The sequence below is a fragment of the Podarcis filfolensis genome, assembly GCF_964270895.1.
Source record: "Podarcis filfolensis genome assembly, chromosome: 14".
In the NCBI taxonomy this organism is placed as follows: domain Eukaryota; kingdom Metazoa; phylum Chordata; class Lepidosauria; order Squamata; family Lacertidae; genus Podarcis; species Podarcis filfolensis.
Window position 1 is genome coordinate 24,344,058 of NC_139616.1, and position 20,361 is coordinate 24,364,418.

Sequence of the window (20,361 nt, forward strand, 5' to 3'; positions counted from 1 at the left end):
AGCCATTATCCAAGAGGCTGCATTTCTCAGCCTCTCTCTGTGAATATTGAATCAGAAGCAGTTGGTAAGAACTTTTCCTTGTCTTATTCATTCCTGGCAACCTGCTGTGGGGGGTTGGATCCTGTGCTGCCTGACACCAACCTGCTATGTCCCTTGTCTAGAAACCTGGGGAGCCACTGCCGCAGTGGTCTTCTTGAACCTTGGATCCTCAGATGTTGATGGGCTATAACTCCTGTCTTCCCTGACCTTTAGCTAAGCTGCCTGTAGATGTTGGGAGTTGGACTCCAACAACCACGAGGGACTTCAAGGTTGAAGAAGGGTACTGGTGCAGATAATGCTCAGCTAGAAGGACCAATGATCAATGGCAAAGCATGTACCGTATTTTTCGCTCTATAGGACGTACTTTTTCCCCTCCAAAAATTAAGGGGCAAAGTGTGTGCGTCCTATGGAGCGAATGCAGGCTCCTTGGCTTCAGCGATAGCAATGTGAAGCCTCCGAAGTGCAGAGGGAGCGCTCCCTCCGCACTCCGGAGTCTTCGCGTTGCTTTCGCTGAAGCCTGGAGAGCGAGAGGGGTCGGTGTGCACCGACCCCTCTCGCTCTCCAGGCTTCAGGGATAGCTGCCTGAAGCCTTCGGAGCGCAGCACGAGAGGGGGAGAATTTTTTTTTCTTGTTCTCCCCCTCTAAAACAAGGTGCGTCCTATAGAGCGAAAAATACGGTACTTTGTATGCACTAGGTTCCAGGTTCAATCCCTGGTGCCTCCTGGTAGGGCTGTAATGTCAGTGCAGACATTACAGAGCTAAGTGGATCAACGGTCTATTGGTATAAGGCAGCTTCTTGTGAGACTCAGTAGAAAACCAACTTCTTATGGCTTACTCCAGCCTTCCCCAACCTGGTGCCCCCTGGATGTTTGGGACTTCAAGGTCCATCAGCACCGCCAGCCAGCATGGCTGTCTGATGACAAGGCCCACGGGAGCACATTGGGATTTTTCGCTCTTAATTTTGATTTTTTCTGGTCGAGGCTGCTGCTGTGTCTTCGTTTTTTGTTTTTTTGTTTATTTCACAAAATTTATATTCTGCATGATTCTATTTAAAAAGCCAAACCTCTCAAAGTGGTTAACAAAAAGAATAAAACAATAAACAACTATTTAAAAACCTTTACGAATAATTAAAATCAACGATAAGCTAAAAACCAGATTAAAACACATGTCAACGTTCTGCATGTGTGGATAGGCTTGCCAAAAAAAAAAAGTTACGAGCAGGCATCAAAAGGAGTATAGCGAAGTCACCTGCCTGTTGTCACTAGGCAGGGAGTTCCTAAGTATGAGTTCTAACACGCTGAAAAATTGATTTCTTTGCAGAGCAAATATTAGTTATTATCATAAATTTTTATTTGCTTTTGCCTGTATTGGAGATTTCTATCTTTACTGATAATTTTTTTAAAATGAACAGCAGAATATTTTTGAATAAGCAGTTATAGGGGCTAAAAACTTACATTTAAAACTCTCATTCTGAAAACTAAGCACTGCAAGAACCTGGGTAAGAACCCAAGTCATTTTGCTGCTTGAGGCAAAGGGAAAGGTGGAGCCTCCTCTGTTCCCATCATTCCACATGCAGAAGCCAAGGAAATGGCAGCTGAATGTGACAGTGGAGCTAGAACGCAGCAGCAGCCTTCAGTTTGTCTAATCCTCTTTTAAAGCCAACTAAGTTAGTGGCCATCACTATCACCTGTGGGAGAGAGAGCCACAATTTAACTATGAGCTGTGTGAAGAAGCCATTGGTCCTAGGGTTGGGAGAGAAGCAGCCATCGGTCTTAGCAGGTGATACACCCAGCTCTGTTCTGCCCAACACCTTTTCCGTCAATGGCTCCATCCCGCATCTGCTGCCTGAGACTCTGCCTAACGCTGCCTTGCTCTGCCTAACGATAGGGCCGGCCCTTCATGGAACACATGTGCTATTGTTCAGTTAGGTAAGGTAGCCTGCACTCCCCCATCCAAATCTTTCGCCCCAAACCTGCAGACATTTATTTATCAAGCACTCTGTTGTGTACTCACTGTCCGGAAGGGTGAACCACTCCACAGCATTCCCGAATGGCCCATCGACGCCGACGCCATTCGACTGCACAGCAAATTCGTATCTGGTGAACGGCTTCAGCCCACTGATGAGGATGTCTTCGTCAGAGCTATGGAAGGAAGAATGCCCACAAGGGAGAAAATATTATGACGCCATCTGCAATCTGTGTACCCCCATAAGAAGACTGGCAGCTGTCAAAACAGAAGAGATGGCAGGTCTTGTGGTTTCATAGTGCTTCATTTGATATTTGAGATTCTTACCTAATAGCAGCCCCACTTGAAGCAAAGAATTCATTCAGAGAAGTCATGGGCTTCTCTGTGATAGGACAGGAAACTGATGGATGCAGAACTCACTGGCCTTAATGACCCATGGATTGCCAATATATGGTTTATTAAGTCATGGATTAGGTACAGGGCTGGAGAACTTCAGGCCCAGAGGCTGAATGTGGTCCTTCAAGGCTTTCCTCAGGCTGCACTTCCCCTCATCAGCCCTGCTTTGCACCCTCCTTGAATGTTTTTGCCCTGCTGGAATGTGTCCTTGAACTCCCATTAGGAGTCTTGCCTGCTAGGATAGAGAGCAGGGAGGACAGTAAGAGTCTGCGTAGAAACTAGCCTAGTGTACAAAGGTAACATGCACATTCATTGGCCCTTCTCATGAGTCGCAGCAGAAGCTGCCAATAATGGGCCATCTCCGTACATGTCAACCTGCCTGTCCTTTAATATGAGCTCTTTTTTAAAAAAAAAAAGTTTTTCTTAAATATTTTCTTGTGTTACAAAACAAGGAAAAGTACATAGAGCGTCTCCACTTTCAATTCATAAAGTCTTCTTACAGTTCATTTACATCCAGTATGAAACACTATTGTCATAGACATTGTGCAGTTGGGGAGAAAGAGGGGGGGAGGGAGAGAGATGGGGGAGAAATATGATCTTTAATTCTGTTGCACAGTATTTGCGCAGGGTTTTTGTGTCAGCATCATGTGGATGGGTCCTTTATATATTTATTCATTTTTATTGGCTTTGCGAGAGATTATAGGGTACAGAGCTTGCTTGGTTGTGTTCGTTTGGTTGCAGTATGGTTTGTTTTTATGCGTGGGGCGTTGTCGGATCAGACTGGCCAAATCATTTCATATGCTGGTGGGGGGGGGATAGGTCTTGTTGGGTTGTATATGTGATAAAGGGGAGCTACACTGGGGTGAAGGCATCCTCCTTTGCTTCTCCCTGGGTTAAGTTTGTTGGTTAACTTTTCCCCCAGATGATCTGTTGAGGCAAATTCACGTGTGCAATTGTCTTCTGAGACACAGCTGGCTGCAGTGCGCAAGAGAGCTTTCTAAATATTAAGAAGATCTTGCTGGATCAGACCAATGCTAGACCAGCATCCTGTTCTCACAGTGGCCACCCAGATGCCTGTAGGAAACCTTCAAGCAGGACCTGAGCACAAGAGCTCTTTCCCCTCCTGTGGTCTCCAGCAGCTGGTATTCAGAAGCAGTACTGCCTCCAACCATAGTGGCAGACCATAGCCATCACGGCTAGTAGCCATGATAGCCTTATTCTTCATGGATTTGCCCAATCCTCTTTAAAAGCCTTCCAAATTAGTGGCCATCACTGCCTCCTGTAGGAATGAGTCACATAGTTTAACTATGGGCTACGTGAAGAAGCCCTTTCTTTTATTTTACAGAAGTAAATAATGAAAAGGGGGGGACCTCACAACATAAAAACAACAACAAAAATTTTAAGAACAAGAAAAAAAGAAAAAAACACAAGAATTTCATATCTATCAAATAATTTTTTTTTGCAAGAAACTTCCAATCATTCTCGTTATACTTTTTCTATTGTCATGGTATTATCGCACAGTTTTGTTTTATATCCCTTTTCTTACATTCCACTATGATATTTATTTCATTTATCTATTGTTCACAAGTATCATTCCACTTCTGCTAAGATGGTATCACTTTTACAATATAATCTTATATATATCCCTTAAATATTTTCCATTCTTCATGTGTTTTCTGGTTTAAGGCTCCCCTGACTTTTCCCGTTAGCTTTGCTAGTCACCCTCTTACCTTGTGTAGTAAGTCACAAGCGAGGCGTTTTTCAGCCCCCAGGGACTGAACCGCACGGTGTAATTGACGATCTTCACCGTGGTGAAATCCGGCTTCTTCCACCTCAACCAAATTGACGTGGAACTGTTGGATTCCACGTAGACGTGGGCCGGGGGCAGTGGTGGGCCCTTCTGAAGTGGAGGGTCTGAAAGGATGATCAAGAGAAGAGAAGAAATGCAGAATCAGGCACACGGAAGATGACTCCTGGACCAGCTTGCAAAGGAACAGCAGCAGAAATTACAGAGGAACAAGGCAGGGTGAAATGTTGTGGTCAGATGAGCCACAGAACGTGGAAGAAGTCAAATGGGGCTGACTTGAGCTGTGGTCCATAAGAACCTCAGGAGAACATGCTAGATCAGGCCAACAGCCCTTCTAATTCAGCATCCTGTTTTCACAGCTGCCAGCCCAAAAAGCCTATGAAACAAACAAGCAGGACCTGAGCACAAGAGCTGTTTCTCGTCCTGTGGTGTCCGGCAACTGGCATTCAGGAGCATGACTGCCTCTGACCATGGAAGCAGAGCAGAGCCTTCTCCTTCATGAACTTGTCCAACCCTCTTTTAAAGCCATTCCAGTTGGGGGCCATCACTGCCTCCTATGGAAGCATCTTTCATAGTCTATGCTCTGCTTAAGGTAAAGGTAAAGGGACTCCTGACCATTAGGTCCAGTCATGGCCGACTCTGGGGTTGCAGCGCTCATCTCGCTTTATTGGCCGAGGGAGCCGGCATACAGCTTCCGGGTCATGTGGCCAGCATGACTAAGCCGCTTCTGGCGAACCAGAGCAACGCACGGAAACGCCATTTACCTTCCCGCTGGAGCGGTACCTATTTATCTACTTGCACTTTGACGTGCTTTCAAACTGCTAGGTTGGCAGGAGCAGGGACCGAGCAACGGGAGCTCACCCTGTCACAGGGATTCAAACCGCCGACCTTCTGATCGGCAAGTCCTAGGCTCTGTGGTTTAACCCACAGCGCCACCCATGTCCCTTATGCTCTGCTTAAAGAAGTCATTTCTTTTAACGGTCCTGGGTTGTCCAACATTTGGCTTCAACGGATGTCCACAAGTTCTAGGGTTACGAGAGAAGGAGAAAAACTTCTCTCTCCTTTTCTATGTCATACAAACTGCATCTAAAGGGAATTTTTAAATATTTGATGTTTTCTTCTTCTTGTTGTTGTTTTTAAGTACAGTGGAATCTCGATTGTCGGACGTTTCGGCTTTCGAATGCCGACAACCCGGAAGTGAATGCTCCTATTTTCGAACATGCCTCGGAAGTCAAATGGCTTCTGAGGCGCGTTTCTCCATTTTTTCAATGGATTTTGCCAACCGTCCACTGAGCCTCGGTTGTCGAACATTTTGGAAGTCGAACAGCCTTCTGGAATGGTTTACATTCGACAACCGAGGTTCCACTGTATTCTGTTGGGAGCAACCCAGTTAGATGGTTGGCATATACATAATGAATTGTTGTTGTTGTTTTACTTATCTCTCATCTAAAAGTCTCCAATACTGCAACATTTCCTCATAGAGGAGTTTTTCCATCCCCTCAGGGCTGGATTTAGGTTTGATGAGGCCCTAAGCTACTGAAGGTAATGGGGCCCTTTATATGTCCAGCTGTCCTTTGTCAACAACAAATTGTCGCTGTTTCTTGTGTTGAATATATGCTATATGGTAATTGACGGACCTAATAGGTCCATAAACAACTCAAAACACTTTTGCTGTATGTAGGTTTTATTTTATTTGTTTTTTATCTTATATTTTGGAAATGTACATCCAGTTTTTTCCCTTTAAAAATTTTTGGGGCCCCCAAGAGAGTGGGGCCCTAAGCTATAGCTTGTTTAGCTTATACGTGAATCCGGCACTGCATTCCCTTGATCATTTTGGCTGCCTTTGTCTTAACACCTGGAGGCACCAGGTTGGCAAAGGCTGCCTTATCATATTGCTTTGTGGGAAAGCCATCCACAAACATGAGCCAGGAGTCAAGGCCTTGCAGCAGCAGCAGCAGCATCTACCTGCTACAGTTACAGGCGCCCTCTCGGTCCTTCCCTTCCAAACTGCCGCGTAGCCATCTTCATGCTTGTTGAACGCCACCAGCTTCACTTCGTAGAGTCTCCCAGGAACTGGAGAGAATAAGCAGAGGAATGGAAGAGTGGGTCAAGCAACAAAAAGAGCAGCATGGCTTAGAAGAGCAAAATCATGGCTACCATCTCCATTTCAGCAAAGGGCCGTATCCAACGTTCTCTCTCCGCCAGTGGAGGAACTCTTGGGCTAGCAGATGGAAGAGTTTGAAGGAAACCAATGCAACAATTGCACTAGCGGAAGCTTGTTGCACAACAGCTGGTTCATGCCGCACAATCCATTACACAACCATCTGTGGTAATGAACCAGCACAAGTATGCTGCTAAGTGACTTCAACTTAGCACTGCACCAGATACAACCCATTCATAATAATTAAATGTGTGCCTCACATAGTAAGAGGTTTGCAAGATGAGGCAAAAGTTCTGCCTAGTTCAGCATCTCTGTTTCCAACAGTGGAGAGACAAACAAGTTTGGGAAGCAGAGCGAGAAGGCAAACTCTCTTCTCTCTCATTTGGCGTAGTTTTTAGTGGCATTCTGCTGTTCTAGTCCAGACTTCCCCAGCCTGTTGTTCTCTAGATGTTTTGGACAACACCTCCTATTACCCTTTCTTAAACCACCTGTACCTTGTGTCCCGTGGACTTATTTTGGTGATCATGAGTTCTATCATTAACGGGTGTATCTTTTTAAAACAAAGAAGAGAATGAATCAGAGAAAACTCCAAAAACTGAAAAGCAAGAAACAAGGGCAATTAGCAGCAAAAATCTGGATGATTTAGTTTGGTTTAATGGTCAGAGCGCCGGACTAAGACGAGGGTTCAAATACCCAATTAGCCATGAAGTTCAGTGAGGGGCCTTGGGCCAATCACAGTCTCTCAGAGTTGTATTCAACTAACTTTTACTTATAGGAGACCCACTGAAATAAATGACTCTAACTTAGGCCCATTAATTTCAATGGGTCTATTCTAAGTAAAAGCTGACTTAGGCCCATTAATTTTGAATTTCAGTGGGTCTATTCTGAGTAAAAGTTAGGTTGAACGCAACCCTCAGACCATAACCTACTTCACAGGGTTGCTGTGAGGATAAAAAGGGCAAGGGGAGTAAGTGTGTATGCCCTCTTGAGTTCCTTAGAAGAAAAGTGGGATATAAATGTAATGAATACATTTAAAATTAAGAGAAAAACTTGGCATCCCAAATCCATCTCCCTTTGCCCAACTAGAATCAAGTGCCGGGTGAGTCTTTAGTAACCTCCTCCAGGCAATTGTCCTTTGGCATTTCATCACTATGGGGGGGTTGTACAGCGACTCTACTCCACGCTCCCATTGACCCTACCTCTTGAATAGAGCAAACCAGGAACAGGCTGTTTAAGCATTTTTATTGGATGCTGCCAAAATATAAATAGGGCATTTTTTTAACCCATTAAATGAGTGCATGGACCTGCTATATTGTTGAAGGCCATCCAGGGCAGACCATAGCCTTGCAACCAAAGCAGAGCTTTCCGGCAATGTGAATTCTGTGTTAGCGCCAGATGCAGCCAACCTTTTTGGCTGTGCTGCAATCCAAGCCAAGCTGCAGAGAGAGCAAGCCAAGAGGGCTGTTCTAAAGCTCGCCTGCTTCTTTCTTTGCCCCTCTTTTGTAAGATCTGCTTATTCAAGGGAACTGCTTGAGCATCTCAAAGTTTACAAATAGAGGGAAAATGGGGCAATTCTCTCTTTGGACACCCAGCTCCTTGTTCCTCCCCAAATGGCCTCCCTCCCCCCACTTCTTGTTGGTTTCATTGACGAAGCTCTGCTAATTAAGGATGTGCCTATTCAGGGCCTGCTGTGAAGAAGATGGCCAGCTCCTTTCGCCACCACAATACGGCCTGTACAAAATTTTGGCTATGCCAGTGTATCACTCTTCTTTTGATTGTGCAAGTGTGTATGGAGGGGGAGAGAGAGTGGTGCCACTCCCCCCCACACAAGGAAAAGCACATGGATGGCAAGGATCAGAAAAGCCTTACACTTGTGCAACACACATTTGCATCTAGAAGAGAGAGAAAACATTTTAGCTCCTTTTTTTTTTTTTTTTTGCCAGCCTCCCTAAGAACGCCACAGCAAAAAGGTTTTTTTGTCTGCTCTGAAAATCTTGGCAGCAGGCAGAACAGAGTCGGCCTGGAGATGGTCCAAACTGCAGAGTGGCTGTGTGTGTGTGTTGGCTGAGGAGTGTCTCAGCATGGAGCAAAGGCTTAAAAGAGGGACCCACAGCCAAACATCTCCCCACACAGGGTGCCCTCTCTCTCCAGTCACAGCCCAAATGTAATGGAGGTAGACCTCAGGCCTGGTTCAGGCAACAGCGCATAGAATAAATCTTCTATGGTTGTTAGACAACCGCCAACTCAACTTCCTCCTCTTTCAGGCATGGATTTCTACCTACCCAATCCATAGCACAACAAACTGTACAACTGAGGTTGTATCCAACTAATGCCACATTTGCACCATGTTTTTAAAGCACTATGAGATGTCAGCTTAAACAGCTATGGCTTCCCCCAAAGAATTCTGGGAGCTGTAGATTGTTACGGGTGCCAAGGGTTGTTAGGAGATCCCAAATTCCCCCCACAGAGCCACAGTTCTTAGAGTGGCTTAACAATATATCCCTCTGGGAATTGCAGTTCTGTGAAGAGGAACAGGGGTCTCCTAACAGCCCTCAGCACCCTTTTAAAAATGACAGCTGCCAGAAATCTTTGGGGAAACCAGGATTGTTGAAAGCAGTTATTGTGAGGCTTTCAGTGTCTGGTGCAAATGCGGTCTAAGTGCTACTTAGAGCAGGGGCAGAATTTGGTAATCTTTGGTAGGATAAAGCCCTGAGTGAGGCCAAAATTTTGCACGCCCAACTGGATCTTCTCAATTATAGATCTTCTCAGTTTTGTGCCCCCTTGGCTTGGTGCCCTGGGCAGGGGAACCGCCTGCACTGCCCTAAATCTGGCACGGTTCAGGGCAGGCATGTTGAAAGCATTAGGCATGCCTACTAATTTTAATGGGTCTACTCTGAATAGGACTAGCATCAGATACAAGCTTTGGAATTATGCTAGCATGACTAATGCAGGGAGTTTCGGGTAGTGATTTTATCTATTTACTTCATAAAATTTATACACTGCTTGATTGCAAAAAAAAAAAACTGCAAGTGGTTCTAGTGCCTGGAAGAAGTCCTGTTTCCTCTACCCACAGCTATCTAGATTCCTCACTCTCCAGACTCCATGGCCCACTCTTCCCAAAATTTCAGAATCTCCCCCCTTCCTCACAGTTCTATACCTCTGGACTAACCTTTGCCAGATCTCATGCCCTCCAGATTTTTCTGACTACAACTCCCTTCAGTCCCAGCCAGCACGGAATTGTAGCCCCAAACATCTGGAAGGGCAACAGGTTAGGGGTGCTCTGTCTGAACCCTGTCTTGAAATGTCAGCATATGAGATGGCCCTCACAAGCAGTGCATGCCATTTATTTTATTCATTTAACAAAATGTGTATACTGCATAACTGTAAAGAAAACTCTAAGCAGCTTACAAACAAACAAACAAAAAACCCCATTAAAATTATTGGTAAAAATGGGTATTTAAGAACATTCAAGATGGTTAAAATCAGCAGGAACTAAGAAGAAATGAAACAGATTTAACTTCTATGTGTCTGGAAGTTTGCAAAAGTTGGGTTAAGTAGCAACATTTATCCCAGCTGGAAAAGCTGTATTTCTTTGGCATGGCATTTAGAATGAGGTTGAGGGCCACATTCCTTTCAGGGTAATCTGTTGAGGGCCGCAAGCCAACAGAGGGTGGAGCCAATGGGACACTTGCTTTTCTCTCTCATCCCGCCTCTCTGTTTTCTCCTTCCTCGCTACCCACACGAAATCAGGTTGAGAACCACGGCCCTCAGGCTGATCACCCAAGTTTTAGAAAGTTTGGGTCCACACAGATCGGAGAATGTTCTGATTGGTGGGCTCCTTGCCACAAACAACCTCCATGGCCAGTTTACGGGAACAAGCAGGGCACAGGAAACCTTTTCCGAGAGCGAACGTGGTGTAGTGGTTAGAGTGTCAGAGACCTGGATTCAAATCCCCACTTGATCATGAAGCTCACTGGGTGACCTTGGGCCAGTCACTGCCTCCTGACCTAACCTACCTCACAGGGTTGTTGTGAGGATTAAAGGGAGGAGGAGGAGAACCATGTACGCCACCTTGACATCCTTGGACAAAAAAAAGGTGGGATATAAATTCAACAAACAAATGAACTTACTTAACTCTGTCAGTTCATGCTGCTTGACCTTCTTCTTCAGCTTTATCGGCCCAACATCCCAAGCGCCATCCCCAGGACCTTCGGAGAGGTTCTCCTCACTCGTCTCCTCTGTGGCCACTTCGCGGTAGTAAAGTTTGTAGCCTGAAATCTGGGCGTGGTTTGCTGGAGGTTGCCAACTCACCAGTAGGGACTCCATTTTCGCTCGGACTTTTAACTCAGTCGGGGCAAATGGAACTAGGGGAAGCAAGGAAGAAACATCAACAGTGGTTGCCTCAAGAATCAAGGTGCTAGGTTTTGTTTGTTTGTTTGTTTGTTTTTGGTGTATAAAGCCCTACTCAACTTGGGACCAGGAAACCTGAAGGATTGTCTCACCCCTTATACACCCCAGCTGCTCTGCAGGTGAGGACCTCGTGTAGATATTGTCTTATCAGAAGGCCCACTCCACACAATACAGGAATTGGGTCTTAAGTGTTGTGGAACCTTTGGAATTCTCTCCCTTTACCCATTAGAAAGGCACCGACTCTGTTGTCGTTTTTGGTGCCTGCCGAAAACCTTCCTCCTTCAACAAGCCTTTCAAGTAGAGCTCTCTCCCAGTCTGTATCTGTACTGGAATTGTTTTAATTGCTTTTGTTGTTGTTTTATCAGCTTTTTGTTTGCTGCCCATGGCTCCTTTGAGAGGAAGGCAGGGTGTTATGTACTGAGCTGAATAGGATCCAAAAGGCAGCAGTCTGATTGGTCCTAGAACAATAGGATTCAGAATGCAGCAGTCTGATTCGTCCACAGGAGCCACCCTATCCAGCTCCAGGTGGAAGTGAATCCGCAACCTGATTGGCCTACAGGTGAATCCCGGAATTAGCTAATCACATGGGGCCCATTGTGTAAATAATGTATATAAAGCAGACATTCTGGGGGAACTTCCATTCCTCCTCACCACTATGAACTGAATAAAGAGCATGAAATCCACTCTTGACTCTGAGTATATTTCACAGGGTGTAAAATAAAATAATAACAAATGTACTATTCTCGGCTCCTTGGAGGAAGAGTAGGATAAAAATACAAGAAGGTACCATACAGGGTTGTACTAAATCAGGGTAAGCAGTGCGGTACTCTCCAGATGTTTTGGAAAACAACTTTCCTCATCCCCAACCATTGACCAAGATGGCTGGAGCCAATGGGAGCCAGAGCCCAACAACACTGGGGGGCACCAGGTTTCCCAGTGCCTCCCCCACTCTGTTAAACAGTTTGCCTGGGCCAACTGTCACCCGCGCTGCTTGCTCACTCACTTGCCACCTGTTCCTGCTGGAGTTGGTGTGGTCATGAACTGCTGCGTGATGACAGCCTTACATTTTTATTTATATAGGAAGAAAACACTCTGGATCCATTCTGATGAAGGGTGCTACATATACATTAAAAATCAAATAAAGGAACCAGCATTTCATTGCCACCTTGATCTCAGGCTTGCTCTCCTTGACTATTATGCTTCCTATCTTTGATTAAAGCTTCCACATACTTATCTTGGATCCGAATTCCATTTGCAGACACAAAACTCTCCATGTCCTACTATGCCCTGAGAGCAGCGGACATGATCCTCGTGGGCAGTGGGCTGACCTACCATGAGTTTGGTTGTCTCTATCCGGGGTACGGTGCTGTGTCCATTCTGAAGGGGCCCCATAGCCCACGCTTGTACTCGCAGCAATGCGCACTTTGTAGACTTTATTAGGGTGCAGGCCATGAAGAGTGAGTTGGGTCTCATTCGCACCAACCTCGGTTGAGGAAATCAGATCTGTTAGAAAAACAGAGCCCAACATGCTGAATCTAACATGCTGGTGGGTACTAGAGAATTCCATCAGAAACAGAAATGGGAGCAGAAATTGCCACAGTTCACATGTACATCTGAGGTCAGAAACAGAAAGAACACCAGTGAGTACAAGCTATTGTTTTACATAAATAATTACGTTACTTTCTGCACTGTTTTTGATGTTTCCCTTCCACTGAATTTGATTGTGTAATTAATTATATTAGTTTTGGCCAGTGCTATTTTTCTCGAAAAATAGGTGCTGGTACTCAGTACCCCCTGGAAAAAAAACACTGGTTTTGGTCAAAGCTTAGAGTGAGTAAACAACATCAGTTTTGCTGGAAGTTGAACTGTAGCAGAATGGAAACAGCACTGATTGCGATGAACCCAGGACAGGGTGAAAATCACTGCTTCGCTACATCCCTAATCGTGCCCCAGTTTCTGGCACCAGAACCATCTCTTCCTTACCTTCCTTGAGGGGAGCGTAGTCAATTTTGTACTTGGTGATTCTGCCATTGCTGAGTTCCGGAAGGAGAGGCAGCCAAGTCACCTTGATGTCCATTGGTGTTGTGCTAGAAAGAGACAGCTGAGGAGCTGCGCTGGGAACTGGGGAGTGAAAGGATAAAAGCGATGACTCCACCTCGTCACAAAGGAAACGAGCAAAACACCCATTTGGTGGGTGAAAACACACACACACACACACACACACACACACACACACACGAACCTGGAGGGCTTCATTGATTGGCTGCAGATTGGTTTCCAGGCTCAATTTGAAGTGTTTGTTTTGACCTTTAAAGCCTTAAATGGCCCAGAACCCCACAGTACCTTAGGAACCACCTCTCCCCACATGAACCTACATGGACCCTGTGTTCATCACCTGAGGGCCTTCTTTGTGTGCCCCCTCACAGGGAAGCAACACAAGGTCAGGCCTTTCTAGTGGTGGCTCCCCAACTATGAAACACTGTCCCCAAAGAGATATGCCTGGCACCATCATTACAAACTTCTAGGCACCAGACAAAGACATTCCTGTTCACCCAATAATTTGGGTCTTAACTGGATGATAGGGTATGATTTATACCCAAGTCTGTATTGATGTTCATCTTCAGTAGGGCAGGATAGAGGCTGACTATTTTATGTTATTGCAAGATAAGCACTTTTCGTTAATTTATGTTCTTTTATTTATTTATTTCAAATTTTGTTTTATGCCTGCTTTTATAATTGTAAGTGTCTTTGAGACATTTTGGTAGCAGGCGACAAATAACTGTAATAATATATAATAAGGATAATAAATAAGAGAACATTCAGAAACACACTCTGCAATTCACTTAGCCAACTTATTTCCTCTAGGAAAGGAAATCTGGCTGTTTTTCTTTCATGCAGTAGTGTTTTCTAACACCAATGCAAAGAGACATTTCCAAGGGGGAAGGCTGGAGATACCAGAACACCAGGACTGCACAGCATGAGAACCGCCAAGCTGAACTGATCTCAGGGCAATTTCTTTATTTTTGATAATGCACCTGCATTATCATCAGGTTGCCTAAATGGCACAGGGATGGCTACTAGCCACAATGCCTAAGTTAAACCATGGCAGCGTGCCTCTAAATACCAATTGTTAGGAACCACAAATGGGAAGAGTGTTGTTGCACTCAATATCCTGCTTTTGGGCTTCCTGTGAGAACAGAATGCTGACCAGACAGGCCATTTAGAAATTAAATGTCTCACTGTTGTACCTGGCAAAGAAGGGAGGATTGCTGAACAAATTTGTCGTCTTTAAAATTATTTTGTCTTCCGGTCTGCTGCAGAGGGAATGGCGGCACGCTCCTTGTCATCCGAGTAAAGGACGACATGGTTCTGGCTTTCAGGGCTCTGGGGGTAAACGTCAGGGCTAGGCGACCCCCCGAAAAAACCCCATGGGCAAGTGGGGACTCTAGGGGTCCAGCAGAGTGTGTGAACTCGCCTTAAACCCAGCTCTCCCTGACGCAGCTTTTGCAAGGGGGGAAGGGAAGGCTTGAGTCAGCAAATTGTGTTAACCTCATCTAATTACAAACACAAATGCAGGTCACCCCTTCAGTTCAAAATACTTCTCACTGCTGCACACACACAAATAATGGGGCCCGCTATGTGATTTATTTCTTCCAGGAAGCATGGGGGTGGGGAACAGTCCCTTCCCCTCCAAGTCTACGAACCATCCTCCAGTGTCTGTACGTTGATGGAAGAGGAGGTTCGGCTGGCTCCGAGCTGCGAATACGCCACCACATAGAAAACATAGTTGGTGCTGGGCTCCAGATCTTTGACCTGGAACTCTGTCGTGTCGTTGTTCACCGCGAACTGGTACTCCACGTTGTCAGCGCCTAGAGAGGGTACACAACGCTGTCAGACGAAAAAGAAGAAAAGAAAAAGAAGAACGTGTTTTGTCCTTTCTTCAGAGCGGCTTCTTGCAAGCAGCTCGCAGAAAAGGTCCAGTGTGCCTTTCACGGCACGCAGTTTGGTTTTTAAGCTGGGGCTGATCCCACCTTTTGAACACAATCAGGGTTTCAAACCCACATTTCTGGCAACAAGTTAGGTGATATCTGCACCAAACATTGAAAGCGCTATTACACAGTCATGGCTTCTCTCAAAGACTCCTGGGACTTGCAGTGTGTTGAGAGTTTTAAGAATATGTTAAGAGAGTTGTTACGAGACAGCTACTCCTCTCATAGCGCTACAGTTCCCATGGTGGTTTTTAGCAACAATTCCCTCTTTTCAGGGCTACATCCACCCCCTTCATACTGTGCTAGCTAGCTATTTATTTATTTATTTATTTATTTGTTTATTTATTTATTTATTTAGACAAAGTCATAATCATAAATAAATAAGAATAAAAATGTGCACCCCACCACCAAGACCATTCCATTGCAACTATCCAACCTTCCAAAATTTCAACACCTTTTGTGATGGTTTGACCCCTTTCCGTTTTAACAGTACAAATTCTACAAACACCCTCCATATCTCCTTAAAATCATTTCTCCTGTATATTCCCCATCTTAGCTTAATGGCACATGTTAATTTATCATTGATCGTTATATCCTACACCTTTTTATACCATTCTTCCATTTTATATTCTGCTTGCCCCTTCCACTTCCTAGATATCATAATTCGTGCAGCTGTCAATAAATTTGTGAGCAAGTCCTTCAGGAGAAGGAGGGGGAGGAGGGACGGACTTCATACTGAGCTTTGACCTCAGCAGTGACCTCCTCCCAGGCTACAATTCCCAAAAGTTCTGTGCAAAGAGGGACTGACTGTTAAACCACTCTGAAAATTGTAGCTCTGTGAAGGGAACAGGGGTCTGTGAAGAACTCTCAGGAGCCTTAACAAACTATAGCTCCCATAATTCTTGGGGAGGGAGCCATGACTTCTCGAAGTGGAATACATGTGCTTTAAATTTATGGTGCAGGTGTGGCCTAAAGAACAACAGGGTAGTCAATTCTGCACCAATTAACTTACAGCTGAAACAGAAACTCAGACTTTTAAGAGAGGCCCAAACAGCATTAGAAGGCTAGCTAGTTTGACCTTCAAGTCGGAGGAGGCCAGGAGGCCACCTGCCCAATAATAATAATAATAACAATAGCAATAACAATAACAATAACAAATTATTATTTCTACTCCACCCATCTGGCTGGGTTTCCCCAGCAACTCTGGGCAGCTTTCAACAGAACATTAAAAACAGAATAAAACTTCAAACAGTAAAAACTTCCCTAAACAGTGCTGCCTTCGGATGTCTTCTAAAAGTCGATACAAAGTCGATATGCCATGATACAAACTATGATGACAAAACAACCATTCAAGGGACATACCTGAAGCCTTCTGGTAATGGAGTGAGAAGCCAATGATCCGCTCGCTGTTGAACTCTGGACGTTCCCAGGATACCAAGACAGTCGTGCTGGAGAGAGAACTGGCAGACACCCTCTTAGGGGCACTGGGCAAACCTTCCCGCACGATCACCACCAGCCTGGCCCCAGCACACGCCATGCCCAGGTGATTCTCTGCCACGCATTGGTAATAGCCGGCGTCGTCCAGCCCGATCTGGTTGATCACCAGGGTGCCACTACTTTGCATCTTCACCCGCCCTTTGGACAAAAGAGGCTCTCCGTTCTTCATCCAGTGGATGCTGGGAGACGGCTCTCCTTCTGCTTTGCACACAAACCTGGCAGTACTGGCACGCGTCCGAGAAATGGTCTCCGGAGCCTGGGAGATGACAGGGGGAGCTTAAGAGGCAGAAGAAGAAAATTAGCTTCTAAAGGTTAGGAAAGGGGCTATTTCATTCAGAGGAAAGGCAAGGAAGAAGTGACACGATAGAGCAGCATAAAATCATGAATGGTGATGGATAACACTAGAACCCAGGGACAGCCAATGAAGCTGAATGTTGAAAGACTCAGGGCAGGCAAATTAATGGAGGAAAAGGATAAGGATAAGGATAAGGGACGCGGGTGGTGCTGTGGGTTAAACCACAGAGCCTAGGACTTGCCGATCAGAAGGTCGGCGGTTCAAATCCCTGCGACGGGGTGAGCTCCCGTTGCTCGGTCCCTGCTCCTGCCCACCTAGCAGTTCGAAAGCACATCAGAGTGCAAGTAGATAAATAGGTACTGCTCCAGCGGGAAGGTAAACGGCATTTCTGTGTGCTGCTCTGGCTCGCCTGAAGCAGCTTAGTCATGCTGGCCACATGACCCGGAAGCTGTACGCCGGCTCCCTCGGCCAATAAAGTGAGATGAGCGCTGCAACCCCAGAGTCGGCCACAACTGGCCCTAATGGTCAGGGGTCCCTTTACCTTTACCTTAAAGATAAGGAGTTGCTACTTGTTCTCCCTTCACTGTCAGAGTCAGTATGCCTCTCAGTATCAGCTGCTGCGAATCCGAAGTAGGGAGAGAGTGTTGCGTTTGAGACTTGCTTAAGGGCTTCTCTTAAGATAGGTTGACTGAGGCTCGTGAGAGCTGTAGCCCAAAACATCAGGAGAACACCCAGTTGGGGAAAGTTGTTCTATCCCAGTCTTTGAGGCAGGAGCAATATGTACCTTCCCTTCGACAAAGTGAAGGCTAACCAAAACCATTTCTTCTAGTCCTTCCTGCTGGAATAGATAGGGGGGCCTGGAAGTGGTGAGTGGGCCCCATAGCAAGCAGGGGAGACCTTGGTTCATGCAGATACCCAGCATTCAGCTTTGCAAGGACCCAGATATAATAGCCCCCAAATATTGAGGCAGTTTTTACAACATAAAGAGCACAGGAAGGTGGAACTTACAGCTTTGAGCTTCTAAGTCCTTTACAGTGCAGTGTTGAAATTTATTTGAAGAAAGCTTTTTATTATGTATTTTGTGTTTTTATCTTGTATTTTTATGCTGTGAGCCACCCTGAGATCTTCAGATGAAGGGCAGTATACAATTTTTTAATAATAATAATAATAATAATAATAATAATAATAATAATAATAATTCTCACCAAGAACTCTGAGCTCAGCCGCAGCTGTTACAAACTGCCTGGTCTGGGGTTTATTGGCACGGCAAACATAGATCCCTGAGTGATGGAGCTGGGCATGAGGAATCAGGAGGTTGGTCCGTCCCAGCACAATCACATCTGTGGAAATCGGGTCCCCATCTGCAAAGGAACAACAAGGCATCAAATTCTTAAGGAAGATAATGGGGGGAGGGAGAGAAACCCTGCACATTATCATCTTAAAAGTGCATCGCTCTGGCAGGATCACGATCTTAATATTTCAGACCTTTGGGCAGACTTTTCGCACTCAGTTTTGAGAACCTTACGTTTCTGCTATAATTAAGCACCAAGTTTGCAAGGAGTCATTCTAATTTCCAACCGATTGCTTAGAGCAGCCAAAGAAAGACTGTACAGTCGTGTCCCCTACTGAATCAGGGGACACACAGCACTGGAATGTATGAAGACCAGTGGATGTATGCTTGTGTCCTTGATGAATTAGAAGAAAAGGGAGGGGTGTTGCAATTTTACATCAAAACTGGTTTCTCTTATGGCACAGAGGCAGAGGGGGGACCCTTTTTCAGGGCAAGGTCCACATTTTCTTCTGGTCAACCTTTGGTGTGGGGTACCTGCCAGAGGTGGACAAGGCCAGAGCGAAAGGGATCAGAACAGTGAATGCAAACTTTACCTTTGTAGAGTTGGCTAGCTTCTACATACACACATCTATATCTTCAGTGCTTTTTTGGTTAAAAAATAAGGTGTCAGTACTCATGCCTTGTTAAGAATGGAAGAAGAGCCTCCTGGATCAGACCAAGGGTCTATCTAGTACAGCATCCTGTTTCTCTTTTTTTTAAACATAATTTTTATTAAATTTTCTGTTTTAGTACTTTAGTTAAAGTACTCCTTTTAAAATCCTTAAGATATCAATGACTTCCGTGGTTCATTTTACATATCATAAATTCCTCCATATTTTACAAAAAAATATACCATTCAGTATTCCAACAGTGTCCCTCAGCTCTCTATATTGGACAAACAGGCCAAACCTTACGCCAAAGAATAAACGGACATAAATCGGACATCAAGAATCACAAGACAGAGAAACCAGTAGGAGAACACTTCAATCTCCCAGGACATTCTATACAAGATCTCAAAGTAGCTGTATTACTACAAAGGAATTTCAGAAATAGACTGGAAAGAGAAGCTGCTGAATTGCAACTCATTACCAAACTTAAAACCATGGAGAGACCTGGTCTGAACAAAGACATTGGATTCTTATCTCATTATACATGACAAAGCCATTTTTCACCTTCTCACCCCTTGCTTTTTCCTGTAAGACCTATTGCAGTCGTTAAGAGTCGTCAACAGGCTCATCTCAGCTATCTGCCAATCACCCATTCCCACCACCCTTCTGAGTAATACCCCTCCCCACCTTCTCACTATATAGAAGGATCTGGCAACTTCTGTTTCAGTGTATCTGAAGAAGTGTGCATGCACACGAAAGCTCATACCAAGAACTAACTTAGTTGGTCTTTAAGGTGCTACTGGAAGGAAAAAAAAATTTTTGTTTTGACTATGGCAGACCAACACGGCTACCTATCTGTAACATTCAGTATTCCGTTATTAATCCATCAAAACTTATTTGCACTGTTGAATTTATCTTAATGCAGACAGTGTTTTCAGCTGTACAGAGTTATTTCCCATATATTCCCATATATTCAATAAATGTTTTCCAATCTTCTCTAAAAGCAAGTTCTTCTTGTTCTCTTATTCTGTAAGTTATGTCTGCAAGCTGTGCATATTCAATCAACTTAAGTTGCCATTCTTCTTTGGTTGAGATCTCGCCCATTTTCCATTTGGGGGCTAACAAAAGACAGGCATACATAAATAACCTTTTTTGACACCTGGGAATTTCAGTCAGAATTATCCCCAACAGAAAGGACTCTGGGGGGTTTGGGGAGGGAAGTTCAGTGGTACCTTGGGTTAGAGACACTTCAGGTAACAGACACTTCAGGTTACAGACTCTGCTAACCCAGAAATAGTACCTCGGGTTAAGAACTTTGCTTCAGGATGAGAACAGGAATCGCATGGTAGCGGCACGGCAGCAGCAGGAGGCCCCATTAGCTAAAGTGGTACCTCAGGTTAAGAACAGTTTCAGGTTAAGAACGGACCTCCAGAGTGAATTAAGTTCTTAACCCGAGGTACCACTGTACTTTTAAACATTTTTGTTCAATTCATTATGGATCATTTCCCAATACTCTTTTACCCTCTCACAAGTCCACCACATATGAAAGAATGATCCCTCTACCTCTTTGTACAGCATCCTGTTTCTCAACCAGATGCCTGTGAGAAAACCACAAGTGGGACCTGAGCTCTCCCCTCCCATGGTTTCCAGGAACTGGCATTCAGAAGCATTACTGCCTCTGATCATAGAGGCAGAGCATAGCCATCGTGGCTAGAAGGCATTGACAGCCCTCTCTTTTATGAATTCGCCCAATCCTCTTCGGAAGCCACCCAAGTTGGTGGCCATCACTGCCTCCTGTGGGAGGTGTTAGGATATAGTTCCGTTCCACCTTTAGAACAGGCATGTGGAGTTGTTGTATGTCACA

The 20,361-nt window shown here is 45.0% G+C and overlaps 1 protein-coding gene across 2 annotated transcripts in view; it reads right to left on the reverse strand.

The window, feature by feature from the left end:
• IGDCC4 (immunoglobulin superfamily DCC subclass member 4) overlaps window positions 1-20,361 on the reverse strand; it is a 75,666-nt gene that overhangs the window by 17,818 nt on the left and 37,487 nt on the right. For both annotated transcript variants that reach the window (XM_083586263.1, XM_083586264.1), the window contains 9 exons: window positions 17,765-17,920; window positions 16,130-16,540; window positions 14,483-14,647; window positions 12,762-12,899; window positions 12,111-12,281; window positions 10,499-10,732; window positions 6,173-6,280; window positions 4,131-4,314; window positions 2,053-2,180 (listed from right to left, as the gene is read on the reverse strand). In XM_083586263.1, coding sequence (XP_083442389.1) covers window positions 2,053-2,180; window positions 4,131-4,314; window positions 6,173-6,280; window positions 10,499-10,732; window positions 12,111-12,281; window positions 12,762-12,899; window positions 14,483-14,647; window positions 16,130-16,540; window positions 17,765-17,920 — 1,695 coding nt within the window. The remainder of the gene's footprint in view (window positions 1-2,052; window positions 2,181-4,130; window positions 4,315-6,172; window positions 6,281-10,498; window positions 10,733-12,110; window positions 12,282-12,761; window positions 12,900-14,482; window positions 14,648-16,129; window positions 16,541-17,764; window positions 17,921-20,361) is intronic.